The sequence below is a fragment of the Stomoxys calcitrans genome, chromosome 3 (assembly GCF_963082655.1).
Source record: "Stomoxys calcitrans chromosome 3, idStoCalc2.1, whole genome shotgun sequence".
Classification (NCBI taxonomy): Eukaryota; Metazoa; Arthropoda; class Insecta; order Diptera; family Muscidae; genus Stomoxys; species Stomoxys calcitrans.
This window is the reverse complement of record NC_081554.1, coordinates 98817106-98843459: the sequence shown is the minus strand read 5'-3', so window position 1 is coordinate 98843459 and position 26354 is coordinate 98817106. Positions and strand designations below refer to the sequence as shown.

At 36.3% G+C, this 26354-nt stretch overlaps 1 protein-coding gene and 2 long non-coding RNA genes across 7 annotated transcripts in view; 2 read left to right on the top strand and 1 right to left on the bottom strand.

The window, feature by feature from the left end:
• LOC106084285 (hemicentin-2) overlaps positions 1-26019 on the bottom strand; it is a 518476-nt gene extending 492457 nt beyond the window's left edge. For 2 of the 3 annotated variants that reach the window (XM_059364753.1, XM_059364755.1), the window contains exons 1-2: positions 25738-26019; positions 10760-11769 (exon numbers count right to left, since the gene is read on the bottom strand). In XM_059364753.1, the coding sequence (XP_059220736.1) occupies positions 10760-10793 (34 nt within the window). In that variant the 5' untranslated portion in view covers positions 10794-11769; positions 25738-26019. Of the gene's footprint in view, positions 1-10759; positions 11770-25360; positions 25694-25737 lie in introns of those variants that run through there. The other variant, XM_059364754.1, reaches the window with a different exon arrangement.
• Positions 5927-6604, top strand: LOC106084286 (uncharacterized). The gene is made up of 2 exons (XR_001220785.2): positions 5927-6202; positions 6319-6604. It is a non-coding gene; the product is annotated as an uncharacterized LOC106084286 (long non-coding RNA).
• LOC106084288 (uncharacterized) lies at positions 20513-21435 on the top strand. 3 transcript variants are annotated; one of them, XR_001220790.2, is made up of 4 exons: positions 20513-20617; positions 20952-21038; positions 21129-21272; positions 21345-21435. It is a non-coding gene; the product is annotated as an uncharacterized LOC106084288 (long non-coding RNA). The 3 variants fall into 3 exon arrangements; XR_001220789.2 differs by having other exon boundaries at positions 21143-21435; XR_001220788.2 differs by having other exon boundaries at positions 21129-21435.
• Positions 26020-26354: the final 335 nt, after the last annotated feature.

Genomic DNA, 26354 nt, shown 5'->3' with positions numbered 1-26354 from the left:
TGAGTTTGTACCAACTAAGTGTATGTGAAATTATTAATCTGAAAAAAATATATATTTGTGACCTGAGCTTTAATGATATAGGAAAAAATATTTATGTTAAAGTAGCTTATACTAAAACTCCAAAAAGAAAACAAATTATGACTTCCAATTACGGGGATTCAATCTAGTATCTTTTTAATAAATTAATAACTTGTCTTGTGATTATTTGGCGGTATGAATCATCTGCGCCTACCTGCAACTTTACGAGATATTGAATTTGTTGGGAACAAAGTCGGTGCTCAGACGAGAAATTTATATAGTATAGTGTAAGCCAAATTTAAAGATTGGTGTATATGGGAGCTACGGAGCTATGGCACAGTGGGAAAAGGTCGTACGAGAAGTCGTTGTACAAATTGAGTCCCTACTCAAGAAGTTAAATAGATGGATCGGTTTAAATGGAGGCTATACCCAAATCTGAACCGATATGGTCCATTTTCAATCTCCAATGTCGAACAAGAATAAAAAGTATCTTTGCAAAATTTTAAGTGGCTAGCATCATTCTTTCGTTCTCTATTGTGATATCGCCAGACAGACGGAAGGACATGGCTAGATCGACTTAGAATATCAAGAAGATTAAGAATATATCACTTTATAGGGTCATATATCAATATTTCGAGGTGTTGCAAATGGAATGACTACATTAGCATATTATCCTACGGTAATGGGTATAAAAACAACTTTTAAAACATGCATAAAAGTTGAAACTTTCACAAAAAATAAAAAAAAAACCAAAAAAATGTAAAAAGAAGTTTAAAATTTTTTGTTTGGTTTTTTATTGTAGCTAAATCTAGTCTGAATAAAAAAATATTAGCAAAATAAAAAAAAAATCGTAAGTGCCACAAGTTTTGCGGCGCTAAATCGGTCATTTCGCCCATAGGCGAGATAGCAGGAGGACTTGACGTGGGTATATGGATGAATTGGTATGGTTCGTATGGTTCGTGGTTAATATGGTTCGTGTGCTAAAAATTCCTGGATCTAAACTACTCAAGGTCTCGGAGGACTGGGAGACACAGAGCCTGTATTCTTGCAAAGAGAAGTGTAAATGTTTTATTTTTCCTTCGCTAAGCACCGAAGATTCTGTAGTAGCCAGCCTTGAAATTAAGTCTCAACACTGGCTAGCTTCCCTATATAAGGCACACGATTCAGACATGCCGGTTCAAACCTTAAGTTGTTGGTGGAACCGCTTCTGCAGAGAAAAAGACCCTCATTGCAGGAAGTGATGCTAATGCACATCAGCAGATATGGGGAAGTTCGTATATAAACGAAAGGTGTATGTAGCTTATCGAACATATTATAAGTTGCAATCTGGTGGTTTGTAATAAAGGGAGTGCACCGACCTTTATTACAAAGAATAGGCAGGAGGTACTAGATGCTACCTTTTATCGGAGGATATAAGACGAAGGATATGTGACTGGGAAGTGCTGGGTGACAACAGCTTCTCTGAACATCGTTATGCTTGTTTCTGCCTTGAAGAAAATACTGCAGATGTGGTCCCTCGGCTCTTAATGAACACCCTGAATGACTCGCTTTTGTTAGCATGTCCTAGTGCCAAGCCAAGGGGCAAACAGCGACCGCCATGGTGGACCCCAGAACTGGTTGGTCTAAGGAAGAGATGCAGAGAGAGGATGGCCTCTAGGCTGAGGAAGATCCTGTCTCCTCTACTTTGGAATACAGCCATTGACAATATAATATTGTCTGTGGAAGAAAGAGGTGCAAAACTGGTTGAGTATGCAGGTGACGTTGTTATTGTGGTTAAGAAAAAGTTTCCTATGGCGATTAGAGATATACTTCAGCGAAATGGGCTACCGAAAGTGGTCTAGGCGTAAATTCATTATTCTATTCGGTAGGAGATACAAATTGCCTACCGTAGCACCTACCTCCTTGGAAGGAAAAAATATCCCATTTACTTAAATAGCAAAACACCTGGGTATTTTGTCTAGTAGACGGTGCTTCAATAGTTAGCCTATTATTCAATACTCAGCCGGATCCAAAGGATGGCTTGTTTGTGCATCAGTGTAGCACTGAGGACGACATCATCTGATGCACAGAATTTGATGGTGCTGTGAGGTTAAGGAAGCTTTCTTTTTGGTCATGCCTACGGACATTGTTTTTCTTTGATACAGTAGCCGATTTTTAATAAAAATTACTGTACTTCTATTACTGATAGAGCCAATTGGAACTACTATATACCTGGTAATAGAAGTTACATAGAGTGAGATTCTCTCTTCAAACATTTTCTACTTCTATCTACCTGTAAAAATTAAATTATTTCACTTAATGTTATGGAGTTTTTGATCATGCACATTCTATTTAGGGAGCATAAACAGTTTTCCCCTCATTTCTAGCGTTAAATAAGACAAAAAAACATTAATTTAAAAATAAAAACAGAAAACCCGTCGTACATTAGTGCACTCGTTACTGGCTCAACAACGACAATCCAAGAGCATAAGTGTTCATGTGAATTAGGCATGAACGATTTCATAAGGAAAATCTACATTTTGTGCCCCACTGGTGCATAACTGCTAGGCAAAAGAAATTTGAACATTTTCTTTCGCTTAGAAGCTGAACAAATATCCTGCATAGCATTAGCCTATTACTGAATACAGAAATGGAAAGTTTCACAAGCCATTCCACCAAGAACTGCAAAATATTTGGTTAGTAATGGACAATAGCAAAACACAGAGAGACTCTTTAAACTAATTACAAATAGTCTTCAGGTTAATTTTTTTTTACTTATTCACTGACTGGTCAAACTCTGATGGAATTCTACAAAATTTAAATATTTGTTTTTAATTGAAATCATTCATATAGGCATTTTGTAAGAGGGCTCCTATACAAGTTTCCGGCCTAGGCAACACCAAGTGTTGCCATGTAGAATTTGACATTTACATTGGAAAATTTTACATTTTTCAGCATAATTGTACACAGAAACGTTTTGATGTACGGCCATCACTTGTGTTGTTTAAAGTGTCTTGAAAAAATTATTTTGGCAATATGGATTTAACTCGAGAACAATTTCGTACGAAAATTTTGTGAATTCCGTGAAGGTCACTAAAAAACGGCCATTTACCAGGGAACACTGGTGCCGTGAGTGAACTTATAACGCAAGAACGTCACATGACATTCCATGAGATAGAGGCAGCTTTGGGCATTTATTTCACTACCGTACATTCGATATTGCACGAACACCTTGAAAACCCGTATGGGTCTTGGAAGAGGACCCAAATCCAACGAATGTTGTTCGTGGAAGAAGCACTTTAATGTAAACGCTCACCTGTTTCTTCGGCAAAACTGGTGAAGTAGCACCTGTTCCGCTTGGGCAACGTAGGACGGTCAATTCTGAGTGGTGTATCACAATTTGATTGTCTGAAGACTTGGGTGCAATTCAAAAAATGGATAAGAGAAGACGAATCATGACAATACGAGCTCTCACACATTGGCTTAATCCAGAGCCTTTTTGACCAGCCGAAACGTCAAATTGATAGGTCGTCCACCATACAACCCTGACTTGGAACCCAATGACTTCCTTTTATTCCCGCACATTAAGGTAAAAATGCATGGATAATGATTTTCGTGGCCAGAAAATGCTGTTCAAGCCCTGTTTTAGAGGTGCCTTAATCGGATTGGAAAATGTGCTTAGACAATTGGTTTGAGAGCATGCAAAAGAGTAAACAATTCATGATAGTAAATATTTGCATTTTCATGATTAGGCAAGAAACTTACATATCAGTCCTCGTATAAAAGAAAGTTTCATTTGAACAGAAGATAATTATTCCTTCAGCAAATGTCATAATCTAAGAACTCCACTGTCTTTTCCTACACATCTCTCACCATTAACTAAAACTCCCACATTTTTACACTGGTCTCCCGACTTGACTTCTTTAGCTCGTAAAGGTTGATCTGGCAACTTATTTTGATTAGATTTGGGACAATGATTACATACGCATGCATTAAAGCACATCCTTTGGATATAGCCGCCATATAAACGGATCTCTATAACAATTTTTGGAGCTTACACAATACGTACTTTTTATGCGATTCCGAAGGGTTTGGTAAGTATTGGGTTGTCCAAAAAGTCGGCGTTGACAAATTTTTTCACAGCTTGTGACTCTGTAATTGCATTCTTTCTTCTGTCAGTTATCAGCTGTTACTTTTAGCTTGCTTTAGAAAAGAGGTGTAAAAAAGTATATTTGATTAATGTTCATTCTAAGTTTTATTAAAAATGCATTTACTTTCTTTTAAAAAATCCGCAATTACTTTTTGGGCAACCCAATACATGCCATATCATTGCTCAGATGTTTCTACAATTTGGCACAAACCATTTTCATGTAAATTTTTAAATATGTTCGCAGCCGTCCCTATGTAAGTACATTCCACAATCCCATGGCAGCCGGTTGTACGTACCGGATTGACGCGATGAAGTCCTTCATCGACAAGGGCTGCCGACTTAGTGTACAACACATTGCTGCAACAGCAACATGACTTTTTAAGACGAATTTAGTGCGGTCGATGAGGAAAGTAAGGTAAATAGAGTCAAATTTGGAGGCCATCGTGGCACAGAGGTTGCTGAAAAATGCGAATTTCCACATTTTGTGGGTTTGGGCCACGGTGCGGTATAACATATACAAATAAGATATTCGCATTTCAGTATTGACAAATGATTTTTGTACAACGACTTCTCACAAGACCTTTAACATAAGTGTCACATATGGTCTGAGTCCATCTATAGACTGATACAGCTCCCATATAAACCGATCTCCTAATTATACTTCTTGAGCCTATAGTGCAATTCTTATCCGATTTTACTGAAATTTTGCACAATGACTTCTTTTTGGTCACCAACAGTCAAATCAATTATGGCACCAATCGGTTTTTAACGTGGGATAGCATAGCAATTCTTATCCATTATCATGTGTTACCCTATAAAGAGATATGGGGCAAAGAACTTGACAAATGCGATCCATGGTGGAAGGTATATAAGATTCGGTTCGGCCGAAAGAGATATGGGGCAAAGAACTTGACAAGTGCGATCCATGGTGGAAGGTATATAAGATTCGGTCCGGCCGAACTTAGCACGCTTTTACTTGTTAATTGAAATTAATTTTTAATTGAAAACTTTTTTAAACACAATTTTCAAAACCTGTGATTGATATTATCATTTTCGTGATTGAAGCAGTTTAAATTAATTGGATCAATTAAATTCCTGCTTGAAATCGATTTTTATTTTTTTCTGTGTATGGTGAAGGGTATAAAAATAGCGCCACTGTCCGCCTGCAGTTGGTGTTATAAGCAGTACCATCATCATCATCATCATCGTCGTCATTAGAACCATCAGTATGGCTCAGGTCCTTTGTGCTGCTGTTTTCCTTACATTCGTTTGTTATTTTTCATCTGCTTTGTCTATTCTGCATGAATTATGCAAAAATCAAAGACGTGCGTATCAGAGCCGAAGACGTTGCAAAGTCGCCTGAATGTATGCGTCTGTATGAGTTTGGCTGATTGCTGTGTTCAGTAGTATGTGTTCCATTTCAGTTATAATTTATTTTGCATATTTTAAAATGATTTTTATTGTAACACAGTACCTCAATTTATTTCGACGCCAGCTTTGTCTTTTCAAGGGAGTATCATACATCTTACCAAGCAACCAAGCAACCAACCAGCCAACCGCTCAGCCATTCATCTAGGATCCTGGAAGGACGACGGCAAGCGCCTAGCACGCACTTTGGGCGTACGAGTTGGGCTTTGTTGTGCTCAAGGATTTAATGGATTCGCAAGAAATGTCATGTTAATAGGTTGTTACATATTATTTATTATTTATGATGTATTTGGTTGAAACAAAATAGGCTTTGAGGCTCATGTGTCTGTTATTCTTATTCCGTAACTCTATGTACTTTTATTGTTAATAATCTTCAATTTAAAAAAAAAACTCAAAATTAATTTAAAAATTTTGTGGGCGGTCTTTAATGTCTCTGAATTCTTTGTACTTGGCCAATAATAACAACAAAAGCCTCCTCACTTAAAACCGAACAAAGTTAAGCTTTCCCCCCATTTCTATGGGAAACTCAAAAATTCCTATTTACACCAGTGGCACAGGCAATTTTCTTCAAGTTTGGAATTGTTTAAACAACTTGAGAAATTCGGGAAATCTACTTCATCTATGCAGGTAATCCAAATTAAGATATTCAAATTTATTTGTGTGGAGTATAGAAAGAACATCCACACATACATTCACAAAAATATAAAATAAGCATTTCAAATCTCAATCTGCCTTCCATTCAGTTTGAAATCGTGTGTTAAGAAATCTTTATTCGTTGGTTGTTTTTGGGACTCACATTCATCCTCAATGTACATTAAATAAACAATGCCTGGCCAAAAGTAATCAAAAAGAAATTTTTTCGATCAAATGTAATAGCATTTCAATATTTGTACTAAAAATATTTTAAATGTCTGAAGCGTAAAGAATTGTTTCTGCTTTAGATGTGCACACTAATTTATCGGTAAATCAACATGGAAAACTTGTATGAATAAATTTATTATTTGAATAAATGTTTCGCGGAAACTCTAACATGCCAGCAACTGTATGAATGCAATATAGTAAAGACAACATCGTACACCAGGATTCACTAACAGAAGACTAGGTCACTTGCGAAAACATAAAGTGGATAGGCCCCATGAACATCATTAAGGATGTCAAATTTGCCGATCGAAAATGTCATCAAATAGGAGAAAAGGTAAACAAATAATGAATATAAAATGAGAACAAGTTGACATCCTCAATGCCAAGTACTGCCAAAAATTAAAAAAAAAAATGTATATCGGCTGATCGCCTGGCTTAACCTTATTCAGTGAATCCAGATCGTACGCACTAAACTCTAAGGAACTTTTAAAGGACTAGTGAGAATCAATAACTCTCCTATGTGGAGCTAAGTTTATATTGAAGCATATATAAATAAATGCCATAATTCTAACCGATCATGACTGTGTTTTTGTTTTAGTACTACTATTATGCGTTATCGCATGATATCGATAACAATCCAGTACAACCTTGCACTGAAATTCTATCCAGAACTTTTGATTTGCACTGTATAGGAATAAAATAAAACACAGCGAAAGCCATTCAAATTTGCTGCCAATTTAACGATAGACTTATTTTTTTCAAACAGAAGAACGTTGAGTGTTCTGTGATCATAAGTTTATCAAACCGGAATTTCGGTACATGGGAGCCTTATCTTAAATATAGGAATCAAATGTTCACAGTGGCATATGGTGATCATCATCTGAGCCAAAAATTGTTTGCAAGTGTTGCAAATGGTACGAATGGACATGCTTTTCTAAGCAGATCCATAAAACTCAATCAAATTTTTAAGAATATAAAAAAATAGACAAATCATGTACTAGAGGAGTTTCAGATGATATTGTCCATCGGTGGGATCATGCCCTACACATTTTTTGGAAGTTGGGAAGAATGCTATATACTTTTATTTTGAAATTGTTTGACAGTAAAGTTCGTTGCAAACGACGAATATGCCATACAGTGCAATAGGGATGCAATGCCACTGGACGAAACTGAGATCTTAAGCCAATGAAATAATTGGGCCCACACATTCTGGCTGTAGACACAAAGAATAAGCTTTGAAAAACTCTAATTATCTAATCAAACCACTTGTGTGCAGTTCTGCCGTGCCGTGCCGGGGCTAATATTAGTTATTAAAAATTTAACAAATAATAAAATATGAAACTGATGTCTTTGATGCAGGATTCACTAATAGAAGGTTAGGTCACATGCAAAACACAAAGTGGATAGGCCCCATAAACATCATTAAGGATGTCAAATCTGACGATTGAAAATGTCATCATATAGGAGAAAACGTAAACAAAGAATGAATGTAAAAAGAGAACAAGTTGACATCCTCAATGCCAAGTACTGCCAAATATTAAAAAAAAAGTATATCGGCTGATCGCTTGGCTTAACCTTATTCAGTGAATCCTGTCTTTGATGTAGCCGCATCCACTACTAGACATCAAAATGACTATCTATTAACAGAAATGCTGGGGATATGGAGATAAATCAAAGAGGTATTTTTGGTCCAAAAGTGCACTCTGCCAAAATGTGTACCTGACCAATTAAAGCTTCTTTCTAGATTTATAAAACAACTACTGATTTTATGTTAAATCTTATAAAAATTGTCGATAAATAAAGCGATATGACGCCCTAACAATCCTCCAACGAACTGTAAGACACGATTTCGACAGTCGAACGATCATAGCTAGATCGAAAGATTAAAATTGTGAAAACCTCTATTCTATGGTGATGGTTAAATTTATGTGAGAACTACTCAAATGTGAAGAGAAACAAGTTTCATAGAACTTATTTTATGTTTATTCGATGCTTTCATGTGGTTCCACGGTACGCCTCTAGTCGAAATAGTACTAAAAAGGAGCTATAGTACAGATTTTTCAATACCTGATGCACACCCTCCATATCTTTCAGAAGCATTGGAAGTCATCATAAGGTGATATATAGAATAGATTCTTGGAACAATTCAGTACAAATCGAGGTGTCCAAGAAGAGGGCAATCTACTGCTTGCTCTTTCAAATACGTAAGTGAGGTTTCAATAAATGCAGATCATAGTTGAAATGTCAGCGACTTTATCTACTTTGGTACTGCCATAAGCGATATCAGGTTTGAGACCAAATGTGGATCCTACTTTATATCGCTTTTTGGAAAAAGCCGGTTAGTTGTTGTAGCAGTGTTATCGTTGAGATTTTATAAAAAGGGTCAAAAGAAGGGTTTTTAAGAAAAAAAAAGGTTCACAAAAAATGTCAAAGCCTTGTTAACTTTTTTGATGTTGGGGGCCACCGTAGCTCGGAGGTCAGCATATTCGCCTTTGACGCTGAACGCCTGTTTTCAAATCCTGGCCAGAACATCAAGAAAATGTCAGCGATAGTTACCCCTCCTTGTAATTGCGTCACATTTGGAGATATTTTAGTTAATAAGCCGTTTAAGTGAGAGAAGTATCCTCGCTGTTTGTAAATGAAATTTTCATGTGCAAATTTGTATACTGACATTGCCACTTTTTGCAGAAGATCCGGAAAATTGTTTTGAAGTGTAATTTTACGGTTGCTCAACATTGCATGGTTCTGAAACAATTTTGAAGGAGTAAAGCTAATTGCTTGAAATTTTGCACAAATACTTTTTATGTGTGTAGGTCGGTTGGAATAGTAAAAGGGCCAAATCGGTCTATGTTTTGAGATAGCTGCCATATAAACCGATCTTGAGTCTTGACTTCTTGAGCTTTTCGAAGGCGCAGTTCTTGTCCGATTGTGCTGTAATTTTCCATGTGGTGTTTTGGTATCACTTGCAACATTTGTGCGAAGTATGGTTCAAATCAGTCCATAACCTGGTATAGGTGCCATATAAACCGATCTTTGATCTGCTAGAGGACGCAATTATCATCCGATTTGGCTAAAATTTGTCGTGAGGTGTTTTGATATGACTTTCAAAAACGGTGTTGAGTATGGCGCAAATCGATATATAACCTGATATAGCTGCCATATAAACCGATTTGGGATCTTGACTTTCTGAGCATCTAGAGGGCGCAATTTTCATCCGATGTAGCACAAATTTTGTACAACGGTTTCTCCCATGGCCTTCAACTTACGTGTGCAATATGGTCTGAATCGATCTATAGCTTGATACAGCTCTCTTGCTTGTCGAGCCACTACAAGGCGCAATTCTTACCCGAATGGACTGAAATATTACACAATGACTTCTACAATGTTCAGCATTCAATTTATTTATGGTCCGAATCGGACTATAACTTGATATAGCTCCAATAGCATAACAGTCCTTATTCCTTATTCTTTGTTTGCCTAAAAAGATATACTGCGCAAAGAACTCGACAAATGCGATTCATGGTGGAGGGTATATAAGATTCGGCCCGGTCGAACTTAGCACGGTCTTACTTGTTTAATATAGTATATCATCTTTTGCACAACTACTATACCTACAAGAGCGTAGGTTACGAATTTTTCGCAGAGGGATTACGATTCTGAAGCACAACCTTTACCGTTGACCTTAATTAAAACCAAAAGCACAAAATAAATTGGAAGACATTTTTAGCTCCTTACCTTGTCAAGCTAATCATTTGATGTGAACGACCCATTATGTTACGTTTTGTTTTTGCTGCTACTAAACTATTGGCATCTTGTAACTTGGCCTCGATTATGAGTCATCTTAGTAAGTGTTCTGTCATATTTTATGCCCCTTCACCGAAAGGCTTTCAAAAGCTAATCGTCACAATCAAAACTATTGCCGCTTTGGCGAACAAAGAGAGTAGTATTGAGGCAAAAATTTATAATGCAAAAAAACAAGAACTTTCCAATGTCTACAACTACAACCATAAACGGATAAACAAAGCAAGGCTTTGAATTTCTCTCCCTGTGACCAGTTATTTGTCCATAGTAAAACTTAAATTGAGACTGCAAATCACGTACGCACAGCACAAGGCATTCTAGATTGGGTGTCGAGAGGGACCTATGGGCAAGGGGTGGGCCTGCCACACTGAGTACATACATTGTCGATGCAACAAAAACCATATCTGCTTAGTAACCACAAGCGAAGCAGAAGCTATCAATTGTGCTGCAACACCACACAACATAACAACAACAAGTAGAATGGTTTGTCATAACAAATTTCTTACAAATCCCAGTACTCACCGATCAAAAAGTATTTCCAAGATGTTGGTGCCATTCTGTGGGTTGGTCGCACCAATGGTCCTCCTAAGTGTTGTCCAACAACACACGGGAGTGTGACAGCAATAAAAGAGTGGGAGAGCGTCCGTAAATGATATTCCCAAAAGTGTCACCGTGATTTGTTGACAATACTGCTGCTGCGGAGAATGTGTTTGACAATGCAATTGCAACAGCAGCGATGCTAAAGACGTAGACTGCGGCGTTTATGATGCTAAATGGATGGATGTGTTGTGGATAATGATGACTTTGTTTAATTTTATCACGTCACGTTGATAGAGAGAGAGAGAGAGAAATAATGCAAATGTAGGTGGGGTAATTTAATGACTATTTCGTTTTTTCTCGTTTTCAATTTTTTGTGTTTTTGATTTTTCGGCGAACAAATTTGTTGTTGTCGGACAAATGTGTTTTTTTTTCTTATTACGAATAACACTAACTTTAAATTATTGCACTAATTTTGTTGTTGTTTGTTTCACAGTTCCTTTTGGTTGAACCAGTTTTGGGGACAGAGAAAAGTAGGGGGCGGGGGCCACTGGATGCTAAGTTTTTGGAGACATCTTGCTGGCTTGTTTGATGACTTCTTCTGGACTTTTTCTTAGTTTAAAATGCACTTTTCACTGTTTTTAGGTCATGTTTGCTTTCTTAATATTGGAGTTGGTACGATCGCCTTCTGTTGCGACGATATCTTTTGCACTTTCTTGATTTTTTGTGGCAAGCCAAAGGAAAAAACAAAATGGCTGGCTTCTTGTGTTTGCAGCACCCCCTTCTTGCTCTTTGGCTTGTCCCCCCTTGGACGACGAACAAAAATACGTGCACAACGTTTCACTTTGTTTAAACTGGTCTTAAAGTTGTTGACTTGTTGCTTTGCCTCTTGGCTGCAGTTTGTTTTCTTGATTCTCTTTTGCTATTGACTTTCTTATTGTATTTCTTTGCTTACACATACACTCGCCTCGGATGTATGCAAGAACTTTTATAATCTAAAAGGAATAGGAAAAAGCGATATGTTTTAGTAAGACAGACATCGACATACACACAAACGCACATCACACATGTAGGAATGAACAAGGGTTAGGGACAGGTCACGGTAGTGGATAGGGGAATAACAATTTGTTATTCTTGTTTTTGTCTTGGCCGTTTCTTCTGCTGGCCCAATCTTAAGACAACGCTGAAAAGTCAAGAACATGGTAGTTGGTAGAGCTCAGGTAAGAAACATGTCGTCCTCTGTCTCCCAAGCACTGCCGATGCTATGCTGTCGTAGCGGCAGCGGTGGCCAGCAGCTTGAGCCGAGGTAAGCAATTTAGGTCTTGTTTACCAAACACCAGCCAACTCTCCCGATATTACCAAAGCGTTGTTGTACAACATGAGTTTGGCCATTGTCGTGCTTGTTGGTTGGTTAGATGCATGGATACGGGATTGCCAGGGTTTAATTCCAGTTGTGCCTGTATACGCGAATGCTCAGAGTTTTATGTTTGCGCTTGGAAGGCTTCACCAGTTCAACAAAATGATACCCATAGCAGCGGCAACGGTGATGGCTTTGGCGTCGCCAACAGCTAGCGACAAAAACATATGCAGAACCAGCCTGGCTTCCAAGAAGTAGTTTCTCTATATGGGATTGTTGTCGTGTTTGTTTTTTTACCTCATTTGGTTTTATCTTTGGAATATATTTTCTTATGAACACCAAATAAAGCTACACTGTGGAAAATTGCTTGCCAATTAGCTACCTAGAAGCCAACAGGAAAATTGAATTTGCAAATTATGTGGGACGGCATTGCCTATGTTATCCACTTTAAAATGTTGGGTTATTGTTTGCTGTCTCGTCTCGTCTCAATTTATATTTCAATTGTCACAATTTATATTTCAATTGTTTACTCTTCCCCCCGATACCTTGCAAATTGAGCAACTACAAATGTTAGCTTCTTTTATTGCCTTAAGAATTTTAATGACACTGTTTAGCAAAACTCTGTTTGTTCAAACAATTCCAATAGCTTTCCCACTTTAAGGAAATTAACAATTTTGGAGATCTGTAATGCATCAAGCGAGCGTTGAGTTAACTATACTTAAATAATATTCCTTTACTTCATATTTAAAGCATTATTAAAGTAAACATTTTAAGTCGATCTAACTATGGTCACCCATATCTCAAAATGACGATATCTAACGAACGAATAAAGATATCCGCTTTATCTTAGCACAGATATTTCTTATTAATGTATGTCGTTGGGGTTGTATATAGATGAAATCAGTTTATATTTCAATATAACTCCCATATTTGCGCCGACTTTGCTTCCTAAAAGCCTCAATTCTTACCAAATTTGGTACAGGAATGAATGTACTGGACTGAAACGTAGAATACCACCTAAAACCAAAACCAAATACGGTCTAGATAAACATAGTGTCGTTGGGCGGCACCTCTTCAAAGAGAATTTTTACATGGCTGAAATCACTTTTTATTTAATAGGCAATAATGCCCCCACCGTAGCGCAAAGTTTAGCAAGACCGCTTATAACTTTGAGCTCCTGGTTTCGAATCCTGGAGAAAACATTATTAAACAATTTTTTCAGCAGTGGTAGTTCCCTCTTAATGTTGGTGAACTCCTTTATCATTTAGCTTAATCGTGAATCTGACACCACTCTACTAAACTATTTAATTTCCCATGAACATTCTATCAAGGAACAGGGCACAGCGCTGATAGGTAAAGTCCGAATTTTTATGATCAAACACTCAACCGAATCACCGATAGCTCCAACACTCAACCGAATCACCGATTTAACTCTTGAGCCCCTTTAAGACTTTTTTTTTTGCCTAATTTGAACCGATTTTGAATTTAGCTGAGACTCTCAGATTACATACCAAATTCCGTGTAAATCACCTACGCCACTGTCATACAGATCTATAAAAACAAAATAGCCGCAATATTAACTCTTGAGCCCCTATTGACCCTTGAGCCCCTATAAGACTTTTATTTGGCCAAATTTGAACCGATTTTGAATTTAGCTGAGACTCTCAGATTACATGCCAAATGCCGTGTAAATCACCTACGCCCCTGTCATACAGATCTATAAAAAACTAGTAAAAGCGTGGTAAGTTCGGCCGGGCCGAATCTTATATACCCTACACCATGGAGCTCATTTGTCGAGTTCTTTCCAAGCATATCTTCTTAGGCAAAACAAGTAAGAATAGAATAAGTCATGCAAAATTTCAGGCAAATCGGATAATAATTGCGACCTCTAGAGTCAAGAAGTCAAGATACCAGATCGGTTTATATAGCAGCAATGTCAGGTTATGAACCGATTTGAACCTTATTTGACACAGTTGTTGAAAGTAAGAATAAAATACGTCGTACAAAATTTCAGCCAAATCGGATAAGAATTGCGCACTCTAGAGGCTCAAGAAGTCAAGACCCAAGATCTGTTTAGCTATATCAGGTTATGAACCGATTTGAACCATACTTGGCACAGTTGTTGGATATCATAACAAAACACGTCGTGCAAAATTTCAGTGGTAGTTCCCTGTTAATGTTGGTGAACTCCTTTATCATTTAGCTTAATCGTGAATCTGACACCACTCTACTAAACTATTTAATTTCCCATGAACATTCTATCAAGGAACAGGGCACAGCGCTGATAGGTAAAGTCCGAATTTTTATGATCAAACACTCAACCGAATCACCGATAGCTCCAACACTCAACCGAATCACCGATTTAACTCTTGAGCCCCTTTAAGACTTTTTTTTTTGCCTAATTTGAACCGATTTTGAATTTAGCTGAGACTCTCAGATTACATACCAAATTCCGTGTAAATCACCTACGCCACTGTCATACAGATCTATAAAAACAAAATAGCCGCAATATTAACTCTTGAGCCCCTATTGACCCTTGAGCCCCTATAAGACTTTTATTTGGCCAAATTTGAACCGATTTTGAATTTAGCTGAGACTCTCAGATTACATACCAAATGCCGTGTAAATCACCTACGCCCCTGTCATACAGATCTATAAAAAACTAGTAAAAGCGTGGTAAGTTCGGCCGGGCCGAATCTTATATACCCTCCACCATGGAGCGCATTTGTCGAGTTCTTTCCAAGCATATCTTCTTGGGCAAAACAAGTAAGAATAGAATAAGTCATGCAAAATTTCAGGCAAATCGGATAATAATTGCGACCTCTAGAGGCTCAAGAAGTCAAGATACCAGATCGGTTTATATAGCAGCAATGTCAGGTTATGAACCGATTTGAACCTTATTTGACACAGTTGTTGAAAGTAAGAATAAAATACGTCGTACAAAATTTCAGCCAAATCGGATAAGAATTGCGCACTCTAGAGGCTCAAGAAGTCAAGACCCAAGATCTGTTTAGCTATATCAGGTTATGAACCGATTTGAACCATACTTGGCACAGTTGTTGGATATCATAACAAAACACGTCGTGCAAAATTTCATTCTAATCGGATAAGAATTGCGCCCTCTAGAAGCTCAAGAAGTCAAGTCCCCAGATCTGTTTAGCTATATCAGGTAATGAACCGATTTGAACCATACTTGGCATACTTGGATATCATAACAAAATTCTACGTGTCAAAATTCATTCAAATCGGATAAGAATTGCGCACTCTAGAGGCTCAAGAAGTCAAGACCCAAGATCGGTTTATATGGCAGCTATATCAGGTTATAAACCGATTTGAACCATACTTGGCACAGTTGTTGGATATCATAACAAAACACGTTGTGGTAAATTTCATCCCAATCGGATAAGAATTGCGCACTCTAGAGGCTCAAGAAGTCAAGACCCAAGATCGGTTTATATGGCAGCTATATCAAAACATGGACCGATAGGGCCCATTTACAATACCAACCGACCTACACTAAAAAGAAGTATTTGTGCAACATTTCAAGCGGCTAGCTTTACTCCTTCGGAAGTTAGCGTGCTTTCGACAGACAGACGGACGGACATGGCTAGATCGACATAAAATTTCACGACGATCAAGAATACATATACTTTATGGGGTCTCAGACGAATATTTCGAGTAGTTACAAACAGAATGACGAAATTAGTATACCCCCCATCCTATGGTGCAGGGTATAAAAATAGCCGCAATATTAACCGATGACATGACACCATATGTTTCAATAAACGGCGATATCAAGCGGGAACAAGCTAAGCGAGAAAATGTCCTTTATGGGTAAATAAAACACCTTTAATATGTTAAAATTTTTTAGCAGAAGCCATTCCCAGATTACTCAAGATTCGTAAGTCGGTGTTTACACAAAAAGCATTACCAGTAGTTTATCTAAATCGGGTCATATATGGGAAGAGTTAAGATCTTAATTTAACGATAAGTTTGTTATATTTACCAAAAATTAGAATTTTCTCGTTTTGTTATATATGGGGATCATGCTTACTAAACGACTTGCCGTATTACCGTCCATTTATCATCACTCACTGAATCCCAATAAAAGATGAAAAACATACTTTATTTAGTAAAGGCTGGTACATTATTCGTTTGTGTGTTTTTCACGGTTACTTTTTTGAAACACTACAAAAATCTGAATGAAAGCTTTAAACTTTTATGAAAATTTTTCATAAGTAATGAGGGAATGTCCTACTAGATGAAATCGTCAAAATCTATTATCTTAAAAAAGTAATAGTGAAAATTTTCCAAAAGCGAATATAGTTTCATCATTTAATGAAAAAATCTTTCTAGAATGTAGAATTTGATAAGAAATTGGCCGTAAGCGAAATGTATTTTTTGTTTGTTTTGGGAATATATGTTTAATTTTTTTCAGAGTACTCATAGTGTTGTTCAACGTAAAAGTGCTATGCGTTAAGCGGGAAGTGCATTTTATATATCCAGAAGATAGCGAATCCACATGCTTGCCTAATAAAACAACCCGTAAGTTAAATGTATCCGATCAGATAAATACGAGGGAAAAACAAATCAGCCGGATCTGACACACAGATGGCAGTTCTTTTTTCGTTGTGTTGAAGCGACATCAACTGCTCTTCAACAACACTACATCTACAGCGCCATCTACAGAAGTAAATACAACTAGGCTTAATTAAATTTGATGGCAACAACGCGACTTGTCATTTGATCTTGTCAAGTATACAGCTTTCCATTGTTCATCTGATTTTTGCGCACATCCGTCTGCCACGCAAATAAAAATTAGGTTTATAATAAATATTATTTTGTTTATTTTTTAGTATTATTTTTTAATTTCCCCCTTCGATGGGACGAAGTTAAACACGTTGTTTAACCTAGAAATAATGATCTAAATATGATCAGCGTGGAAAAGTGAAAAAAACTAACAACAAAGGTAAATAAGGCTAAAATGCTTTGTTGAGAAATACAGAAAAATTCCTAATTTTATCCTTGAGGATACATTGAAGAATAATAAATCATTTTTGATAGGTCGGCAATTTATATAGCTGCCCTCGAATATTTTGGTTTTAGTTCCTGTTGAAGCTGTATTTGAACAGATTTATACTGTTTACAATCACAAGCCACCTACATAAATAAGAATATATATATAAGAGTTTGGGTATATTTGGATCGGGCACCGTTTACTTCGGTTGAAAAATGCGCCGTATGAATGTATCATTATCATATCCTCCTCTGATGTTGAACGCATGGGTTCCGGCGAGAACATCAGGAAAAATTTTCAGCTGTAGTCTCCCCTCTTAGTGCTAGCGAGACTTATGAGGTATTTGCCTAAGGTAATCACCCTTGTAAACTTCTCTGCTAAGTGGTCTCTCTTCGCGACAAGCTGTGAACCCATCAATAAAAAAGAGGTCTTTTATCATTGAGCTTAAACTTACAGCGGATAGCATTTATTGATATGAGAGAAGTATCCCTCCTATTACTTATGGCATGGACAAATTTGCTGATCGAAAACTCAATATATGTGTACAATATTTGCCAAAGTTGTAAAAGGAGAATATAGTACTCATGTTGAAGATTGGATATAAGTGGTCATATGTGTACATTTTGCTAGCCTGTACAATTTTGAATTTCAAGGATAACGAGCTAACTGCCAAAAAGATGTACATTTTAAAATCTACAAAAACTTGCTTTTAATGAAAACGGAAAATCTAACCATATCTGTCTTCCGCATAACTTTGATATCAATTATGCAAGTCACATGTATTTTCATAGCCTTCAAATTGAGGTGAATTTGTTAAAAGGCCTCACCTGCAAAGTTTGAATTTTAGTACTATTATATTTTTTTTTTTTTAAGTAAATGGCCTATTCACATCGAGCCCATCCTGCGAAAACGATGTTAGCGACATTTTTCTGGTTTTCGTTTTTTGATGAATATCGATACAGAATATCGCATTATGTTAGCTCTCCAAATAACGGAGCTGTACCTTAAACCGTTACGAAATGAGAGCGCATATGATTTTGGCGTAAGCGCCATTCAAGGTTTGTTCACATTTTTGAGTGGACACATCAAAATTAACTATTTTCTTTAACTTTATAAGAAATAATTCGACAACTTTACCAACAAGTTCACTTTTGTCTAAGAAGCTTTGTAAAAAACAAGTTATAGGAATAAGTTATATCTTTTCTGTTGGTATTTACGAATATATAACAAGGGACAATTGCCATTTTTAAGGTAAGGTTAATAATACTTTTCTATAAGTTTAAACTGGGTGATATCATTATCGCTTTATAGAAATCTGAGCCCAATTTGCTGGACTTTGGCGGAGATGTTCTGAAGGGTGATGTAGTGGATACGACCTTACAAGTCAAAATAGGGCGATGTATATATAATGGCTGCAGTATTAAAATGTGAACCGATTTTAGTGAAATAATTTAGAGATTACGGGACATTATAGTTTCAATCCTCTTCAAATTTCGAGCAGATTGGTCGTTTGCGTGATTGAATTTCATCAAGGCATAGTGGCAGTCATAGGGAAAACAATTGTGCAAAATTTTAAAAGGCTTAATAAACTGGCAAGTCAGCCGAAATATTTTTATGGGAGCTGTATCCAAATCGCAACCGATATCTATGAAGCATTCCCAAGAGTAATAAGAAAATACTTTGTTCCGAATTTCGTAAAGATTAGTTGACAAATGACCATAATATTGCAATATAAGCCAAAATCGGACGAGATATATCTAAACCTGAAACAATTCTAGTGTACTTTTTCGAATAATTGGATTAAAATTGCGATATGTACTTTAATTTTATATGATGGTGTATCTGCCTTCTAAAGTGAAAAATAAATGTAAGCGATACTCCTATAAAACCCTGTTATACAGCAGATAATGCAAATTACAAATTTGCCCATGTATATTCCATTAAGGAACATGGGCAAACTCTCACGCATCAATGAGTGCAATCCGATTCAACTTTAAGCTCAATGATAAGGGGCCTCCTTTTTATAGCCCAGTCCGAACGGCGTGACGCAGTGCGACACCTCTTTTGAGAAGAAGTTTTTACATAGCATAGTACCTCATTAGCATTCGTCAGCATTAGGACGGGTTATCCATTGCGGACAATTTTTATGATGGTCTCGCTAGGATTCGAACACAGGCGTTCAGCGTCATAGGCGGACATGCTAACATCTGCGTAAATATGGTTAATACCAATACCAAATTGAAGCGTCCATATATGACTATATGAAAAGCTTTTCAATAAAAACCTTCTCCTGTAAAACTAGGTTTTTTCGCTTAAAACATTTTCGCGGAAGGACTCGATATGATTTATAGGGTCGCAGATCAATACACACGACGTTATTAGTTGCAAATAAATATATGTGGAGTTACTTTAATATGCATTAATTGAATTGCGTTTAAGAGTTGCAAGTCAATAAGTATTATACTTGTGTTGGGTCCATCAAAATAAAAATGTCATGTATTAAAAAGAACAATGTAACAATCAAGGTGAATTTAATCGGGGGACTTTTTTAGCGCAAAGTTTATATTGTCTGCCAATGATGCTAATGTTTGACTTTAACATCCGATAAAATTTTTTTCAGCGATGGCCATTGCTTCGTTAAATGTTGGCTATATTTATGGCTATTTCAGTTATGTAGAACCTCTTTATAAAGAAGTGTCGGTCTCTTATCATTGAAGATTGAATCAGACTACTCTCATTGATATAGGACAAGTGACCAATTTGTATTCTTTTTAATTTTCTACCCGATTATTAAGAGACCCTTGCTCGGAGTATGTTGACTGTATAAAAAAAAGAGTTCCTTCTGAATTTTAAATAAATTTTGAATTAGAGCCCGATTTTAATAAATTTTCCGTAACTCATGGGTAGATCATCGACAAATTCGATTAGTGAAATCTAACCAGCCATGAATACGCAACATTAGCTTTATATAAATAAATCTTAGTTCATGATAATAGCAAGAAAATTCCTGATAAGCTTATTTTATTTAACAGCAGTAACAAAAAAGTTCTTAACAACTTAAAGTAGGCTTTACGAACGCGTGCTTTTAGGATGTTATGAAGGACACTCTAACCTAAAAAACGATTTACTAAAAATTCTAGACAACCACTCAAAAAGTTGATTATATATATATATATTGTATATAATTTATTATCAACATATACCGACAGAGTAGATTTCAATGTTTTATTATTCCCACAAGGTATTAATATTGTGAAATGTGAATCCCTTTTTGAAGTTTAGAAATAAAAAAAAACTCATATCAAGGATTATTTCTATGTTTACCTGACAACGAGGGTTGACATTTGATTTCTGGCTCATCACATCAATGCATTGTTATTGTTTATTTTAACTTCAGATAAAAACAAATGCCAATTTTGTTGCCGGGATTTAAACAAGAATTGCCACGAATTTGGGGTGGATAATCAGTGTAAGACTAATGAGTGAAATTGTCAATTTGCAGAGGGATACTCATGAATTCAAGGACTAATTAAGAGATAGCAACCAATACACATACATGATTTAAGACTCAATTTATAAATCTATTTGGACTTTTTGGTATTAATGCGAGTATGTGTACGCGTACACACATAATGAGCAATAGATGAGTAATTCACTACAAACCTTAGATACAATTAAAATCGTGAAGCATAAAACTCAAATACATACATATGTCGTCATTGATGCTTTCACTTACAATTCTATGAATCGAATTCTATGAAATGAATGTTTCAAAAAGTTGCTTTCTTCTATTTTTTTTCCAGCTGGACTACTGGGGTACAGAACATATTGTTTAAATTGTGACAAGAGCATCAATAATATATGTCAGCAATGTATGTGTCCTATATAAGGTGAGTGATATTTAAGAGGATGTTAAGCTTGGATGGATCGAATCTTATACATTCTCTGCCAAGGATGGCATTTGTCAAATTCTTTGCAAGATTTCTTTTTATAGGCAAAAACTAGAAAAGAATAACGTCTGATCAAAACAGGAAATTCTTTGAATTTTTGGAATTTATGGAATTGCTTACTGTACGTGCTGAAGAGATCAAATTGTGAGTTCTTTTTCTATGGGATCTAATCAGGTATGGACCGATTCCGATCATACACGCTATAGTACTTGGAGTTCGAAAAATACATCATTGTGCAAATTTTAGAACGTCAAGAAGCGAAATCGGGATATCCAACGATTCTTGGTATAGATGTTGTAAGCCATAATAAAACTCATGGTACAAAATTTCATTCGAATTGGAAAAGATTTGTTCACTGTTGAGGCTAAAGAATTTAAATCCAGAAAGAAGGTTATATGTCCGCTATCTCAGGTTGTGGGTCGATATGGACCACTCTTGGTAAAGATGTTCGAGGTATTATTAGAAGAATTTAAATGCGATACGGGTTTAAAAGGGGGCCATATACAATATAAACATTGACCGATCAGCTCATTTTAAATCCTAACCGACCTGTGTAAAAAAAAAATATATTTGTGAAAAATGCAAACAGCAAGCTTTACTTTTTTAAAAAGGCTTGTTTGACCTGATGTGATCGGCATTATAAATATACAATGACACATATACCTTTTAGTAGATGGGAGATACTCTAATTGACAGTTATTTATTTAAGATGAACGACCAACGCTTAAGCTTCCGTCAACACATCTCAATGGTTGTAAACAAAGCACGTGGTGCTCTTGGGTTCATGAAACGCTGGAGTAAAGAACTTAATGATTTCTCTGTGACGAAAAACTTATATACATCGCTAGTCAGAAGTAATCTCGAGTACGGTTCTTTGGTATGGGATCCGTACTATAATATTCATTCCGATTTGATAGAATCGGATCAAAAACAATTTTTATTCTATTTCGTATGAGTACCGATTAAATCTTATAAAGCTTTCTACATTAAAAAGTCGTCGAGCCATGCTAAACATTACGTTTTTGACTAAATTAATTCATGGTCAAATAGATTCTTGCTTTCTTTTGAGTCGAATTTTCTTTAACGTTCCTATCAAACCTACCAGAGATTTTGATCTTTTGAAAATTTCTTATTATAGAACCAACTATGTCAATAATGATCCTTTTCAGCAACTACGTTATCAATTTAATCAACTGAAAGATATAATAGATCTATCTGAGAATCGAGAAAATTTAAAAAGGAAAATTATATTATTTTTAAATTCTTAGGTTAATACATTTCTAAATATATTGTTATTTTCCTGTAAGGGTACTTCTTAACTATAGACTTGAATAAAAAAAAAAAAGATGGGATTTTATTTATTAAATTTTACATATTTATTATTATTTTTCACATATTTTCACAGGGATTTGAACTCAGGCTTTCAGCGTCAAAGGTGGACATGTTAACTTCTGAGCTACGGTGGCCACAACAAAACTCTAAATGGAAATTTTTGATAATAAGGCAAAGAAATAGTTCCTCCACAGACTCAATAAGCAAAATTTACAATCCTTTTATGTGGGAATTATATCTAAACATGCGCCGATATGTCTCATTTACAAACCCATGTAATCTAGACAAGTAAATAAGTACGTATTTGCTTAACTTTTCGAACAGCCATCATTACTAGTCTGAAAGTTTGGTTACCATCGACAGACACACGAACTAGAGCTGCGGTCAAAATAATAGCACCAATAAAATTTTTTTAATTTTTGTTTTTTTCTCTTTCGAGATGAGCCCAATAATTGGAGATTGCAAATGAGAAAGGAAAGCTAAAGATAGCAACACACACCGTCCACTATGGGACGCGTTAAGTCTTTGGTTAGAAGACTTTTCAACCATATTAGGTGTGGTGGCTTCAAGGGCCGTGCGTTGGTATGTTGTAATTGAATCGTATTAATTGAGAAAACGCAACTATGATACAATTACCACATTACCCACGCAAGACTAACCGGTCTATTAGCTGTACTTTTTCCCAATGCATGTATTTTCGTGTAATGACAGACTTTTTTCTGTGGCAATTACACTTCTTCCACTTGGTTTTGTGCATCTATTGGAAGTTGCATTGATGGCGTCGAACGACAACGGCTCTCGCTGTTGCTCGCGTGCCCAGGTTCGAATCCCGGCCCTGTCGAATTTTTTAATGTGTCAATTTTTATGCCTGTTAGGGCGAATGATCATTAAATTTTACAATTTTTGTTTGTTTTTCTTTCGAGGCGAGCTCATAGATCGGAGATTGCAAATGGAAAAGGAAAACATAAATAGCTCAATTCGAGGTTTTATTCCATTTAACTTACAAACCCTTTATATTTTTGTTCTAAATATGTGGTTTAAGTTATAAGTTTGCAAATTGGTGGAATTAATGATGGCTTACAAGATAAAACAATCAATTCTCTAAAAAACAAGCTGTCAACATAAGGCACCCATGCATCGAAATGGCTAAAAATTATTTCATCCAAAGGAGATCCTTTCAAAAAAGTCGCTCGCACCATTCACAATATATCACCAGCTTTGGGGTAAAATTTTTGGTTTTCATCTGCGGAGGGCTGTCAATGACCCATTGCAATGTAAAATGGTTAAAAAATTTTAACACATTTGTATTTAAGGCAATTAAAGAATGTTAAAATTGTCCAATTTGTCATTCATGCAATAAAAATAACCAGATTTGTGAGAGAAAAGTTATTTGGTGTCATCATTTTTATCGCGGTAATATTGGCTCCAACAAGAAATATCACTTAGAGCAAGAAAAAAATCTACTATGCTGGACATATGCATATGTTTCCAATAGATAACACATTTATACAACTTCCATATAATACTGAACACAATAAGAAACAATCGTATATGTATATTGTAGACCAGTATGCAGGTAATCCTTATTGTGCTGTTATTTTGCCCGGTACTGTATGTCAAGCATCATTCATTATGTTTTTGTATGTAAATAAATCGACTAAAATCCTCGTTGAAATGCCATTCGGGCGTTGATATCGTTCAGTTTGAATGATGAGTAAGTCCAGCTACAAGAAATCTTTCTTCGCAAAAACAAAATAGCAAGTTCGTAATCTTACCAAATAAAAAAACTACTCTATTAGATGCCTACATCCCAGTTTCTGATTTCTGACAAAACAAGTCTAGACAATATTTATTTTCCCTCCAGCCATCTCTAACTTCTGCCTTATTCTAATCATCGCTGTTGTTTCGCCTTAAAAAATATATGTGTCCTATTGGATTGTAGTTTTTGGCGCGATTTCCTTATGGGTTGTTTCTCCCAGTGTAGATGGATCTTAAAATGCTGGTCTTGTTTTTATCCATCTATCTCTGCATCACTTCTTGGCTATAAACATAAACAAGAAAATCAAAGACAAAACTCGTTTGGCTTTGTAGTTTCTTATTTCTTTCTTTTCGGTTATTGTTACTACTACTCTCTGCTTTGCCACAGTTGTGTTTTTTCGTTTGTTTCTATTTTGAACGTTCATTCGTTCGCTGTGCCTTGTTTCGTATTTTCTTAAGAAGAAACGATTCAACACAAAAAAGCAACCCGTAATAACAACATAAAGACAGACAGTCAGACAGCCAGCTAAGCATAAGACTTGAATTTCTGCTTGTTTTACTATGGGCCAAAGACTACACTAACAAACACACACGCAACTGAACAAAACTAGTGACGATGACAAGCAACAACAATAACATCAACATTGCGATGGTGGCGGTGACGACGTCGTAGAGACACACAACAACAAAACAATGTTGAAGGTAGCCATATAACAATCAGCCATCGACCACTATAGGTTTGGCGAGGTGTAGAGAGGAGGTGGAGAATGTAAGTACGACTTAAGGTGAGCTCACACACACGCACACAAATATACACAGTTGTATGATGGCAAGCGCGCGGCGGTGATTACAGTTGAGAACCAGTTTGACAGGTAAACGACGCCGTCTTAGCATTCACGTTGATTTCAAAGCACTTGGTTGATTTGATAGTTGAGTTGAGCCTGGGTTTCTTTTTTTTCTTTCATGCAGAGTTCACTCCTCTCACTTGGATAACTGTTGGTTTGAAGTGTTGCATGAGACCGAATGTGTGAGTATGTTCATGGACATGTTATCCAATTTAACTCTTCTGAGAAGCCTTTGACTGCTGCGGTGATATTTCGTTGCCTCATTTCTGCGGTCTTGACCGTTTGTCTGTCTGTCCATCGATGTCTGTCTTCTTAGTTGTCTGTTACCTGTTCCCCCACCAACACATTGACATCCACATATTTGTGTTGACTTTTCAGTGAGTTATCCAAACATTGAGCCGGAGCTGTAGAATCTGAAGAAACTGGAAATTATCATGTTCTGTCTCATAGAGCTGACTGGTTATTGGACTTTAATTGCACTAAATGCAGAAGTATGTGGGTATTGGCGTTTAATCCTTCTTTATTGTGGCAATTTTTACTTGTTTTCTTTTCTTAGGAAAAGTTGAATGCTGTGATTTCTTTCACTACACTTTTATTCACATATTAAATGAATTTCACTGGATTTTTGTTTTATGCATTTGGTTTAATATTTTGTCATACCAAATTTATTCACTATTATTTTGTTATATTTTTCATTGGTTTACCTTTTTCTCGGTTTTCGTTTAGTTGCAATTTATTGTTGTCTTATTAACGGAAACACAACTTTTGGTTTATTCACATTTTTGTTTCGCACTTCTCCGCTGCGTTGTTAATTCAAACTTATTTGCCATACACACAAATATTTTTTATTTCTTGTATTGTTTACTTTTCATTTGTTGTTATAAACCGCGTGTCTTACAATACATGACAAATACAATTCCACAAACAAGAGGGGAAAACGGAAACGCAACGCAATGCCGTCCGTGACACAAGTCCGTTGCAACAGAGATCTTTCGCTTAACTAAAGGTACACAAACATTTCCATCATCTGTGCTGCTAAGTGAGAGTGCTCTCTTTCTCTCGTCACTTTTGTGGTTCTGTTTAATTTCAGTTTCACAGGCTGTACGATGAGCGAGAGAGGAGCACCTTCTGTAAATATTCTTATCCGTAGAGTGTTTGCAGCTGCTTTGTTGTTTGTTCAAAAAACAGTTGTGCTGTCTGGGGTTGGAAACGGAGCTTCCAAGGCATTTGCTGCAGCTACTCTGCAATGTGCGTTGTGCTCGCATGCTAGCAGAAAATCTAACAGGCAAAGCGAGAGCCGTTAACATAACAGAGTTTTGAG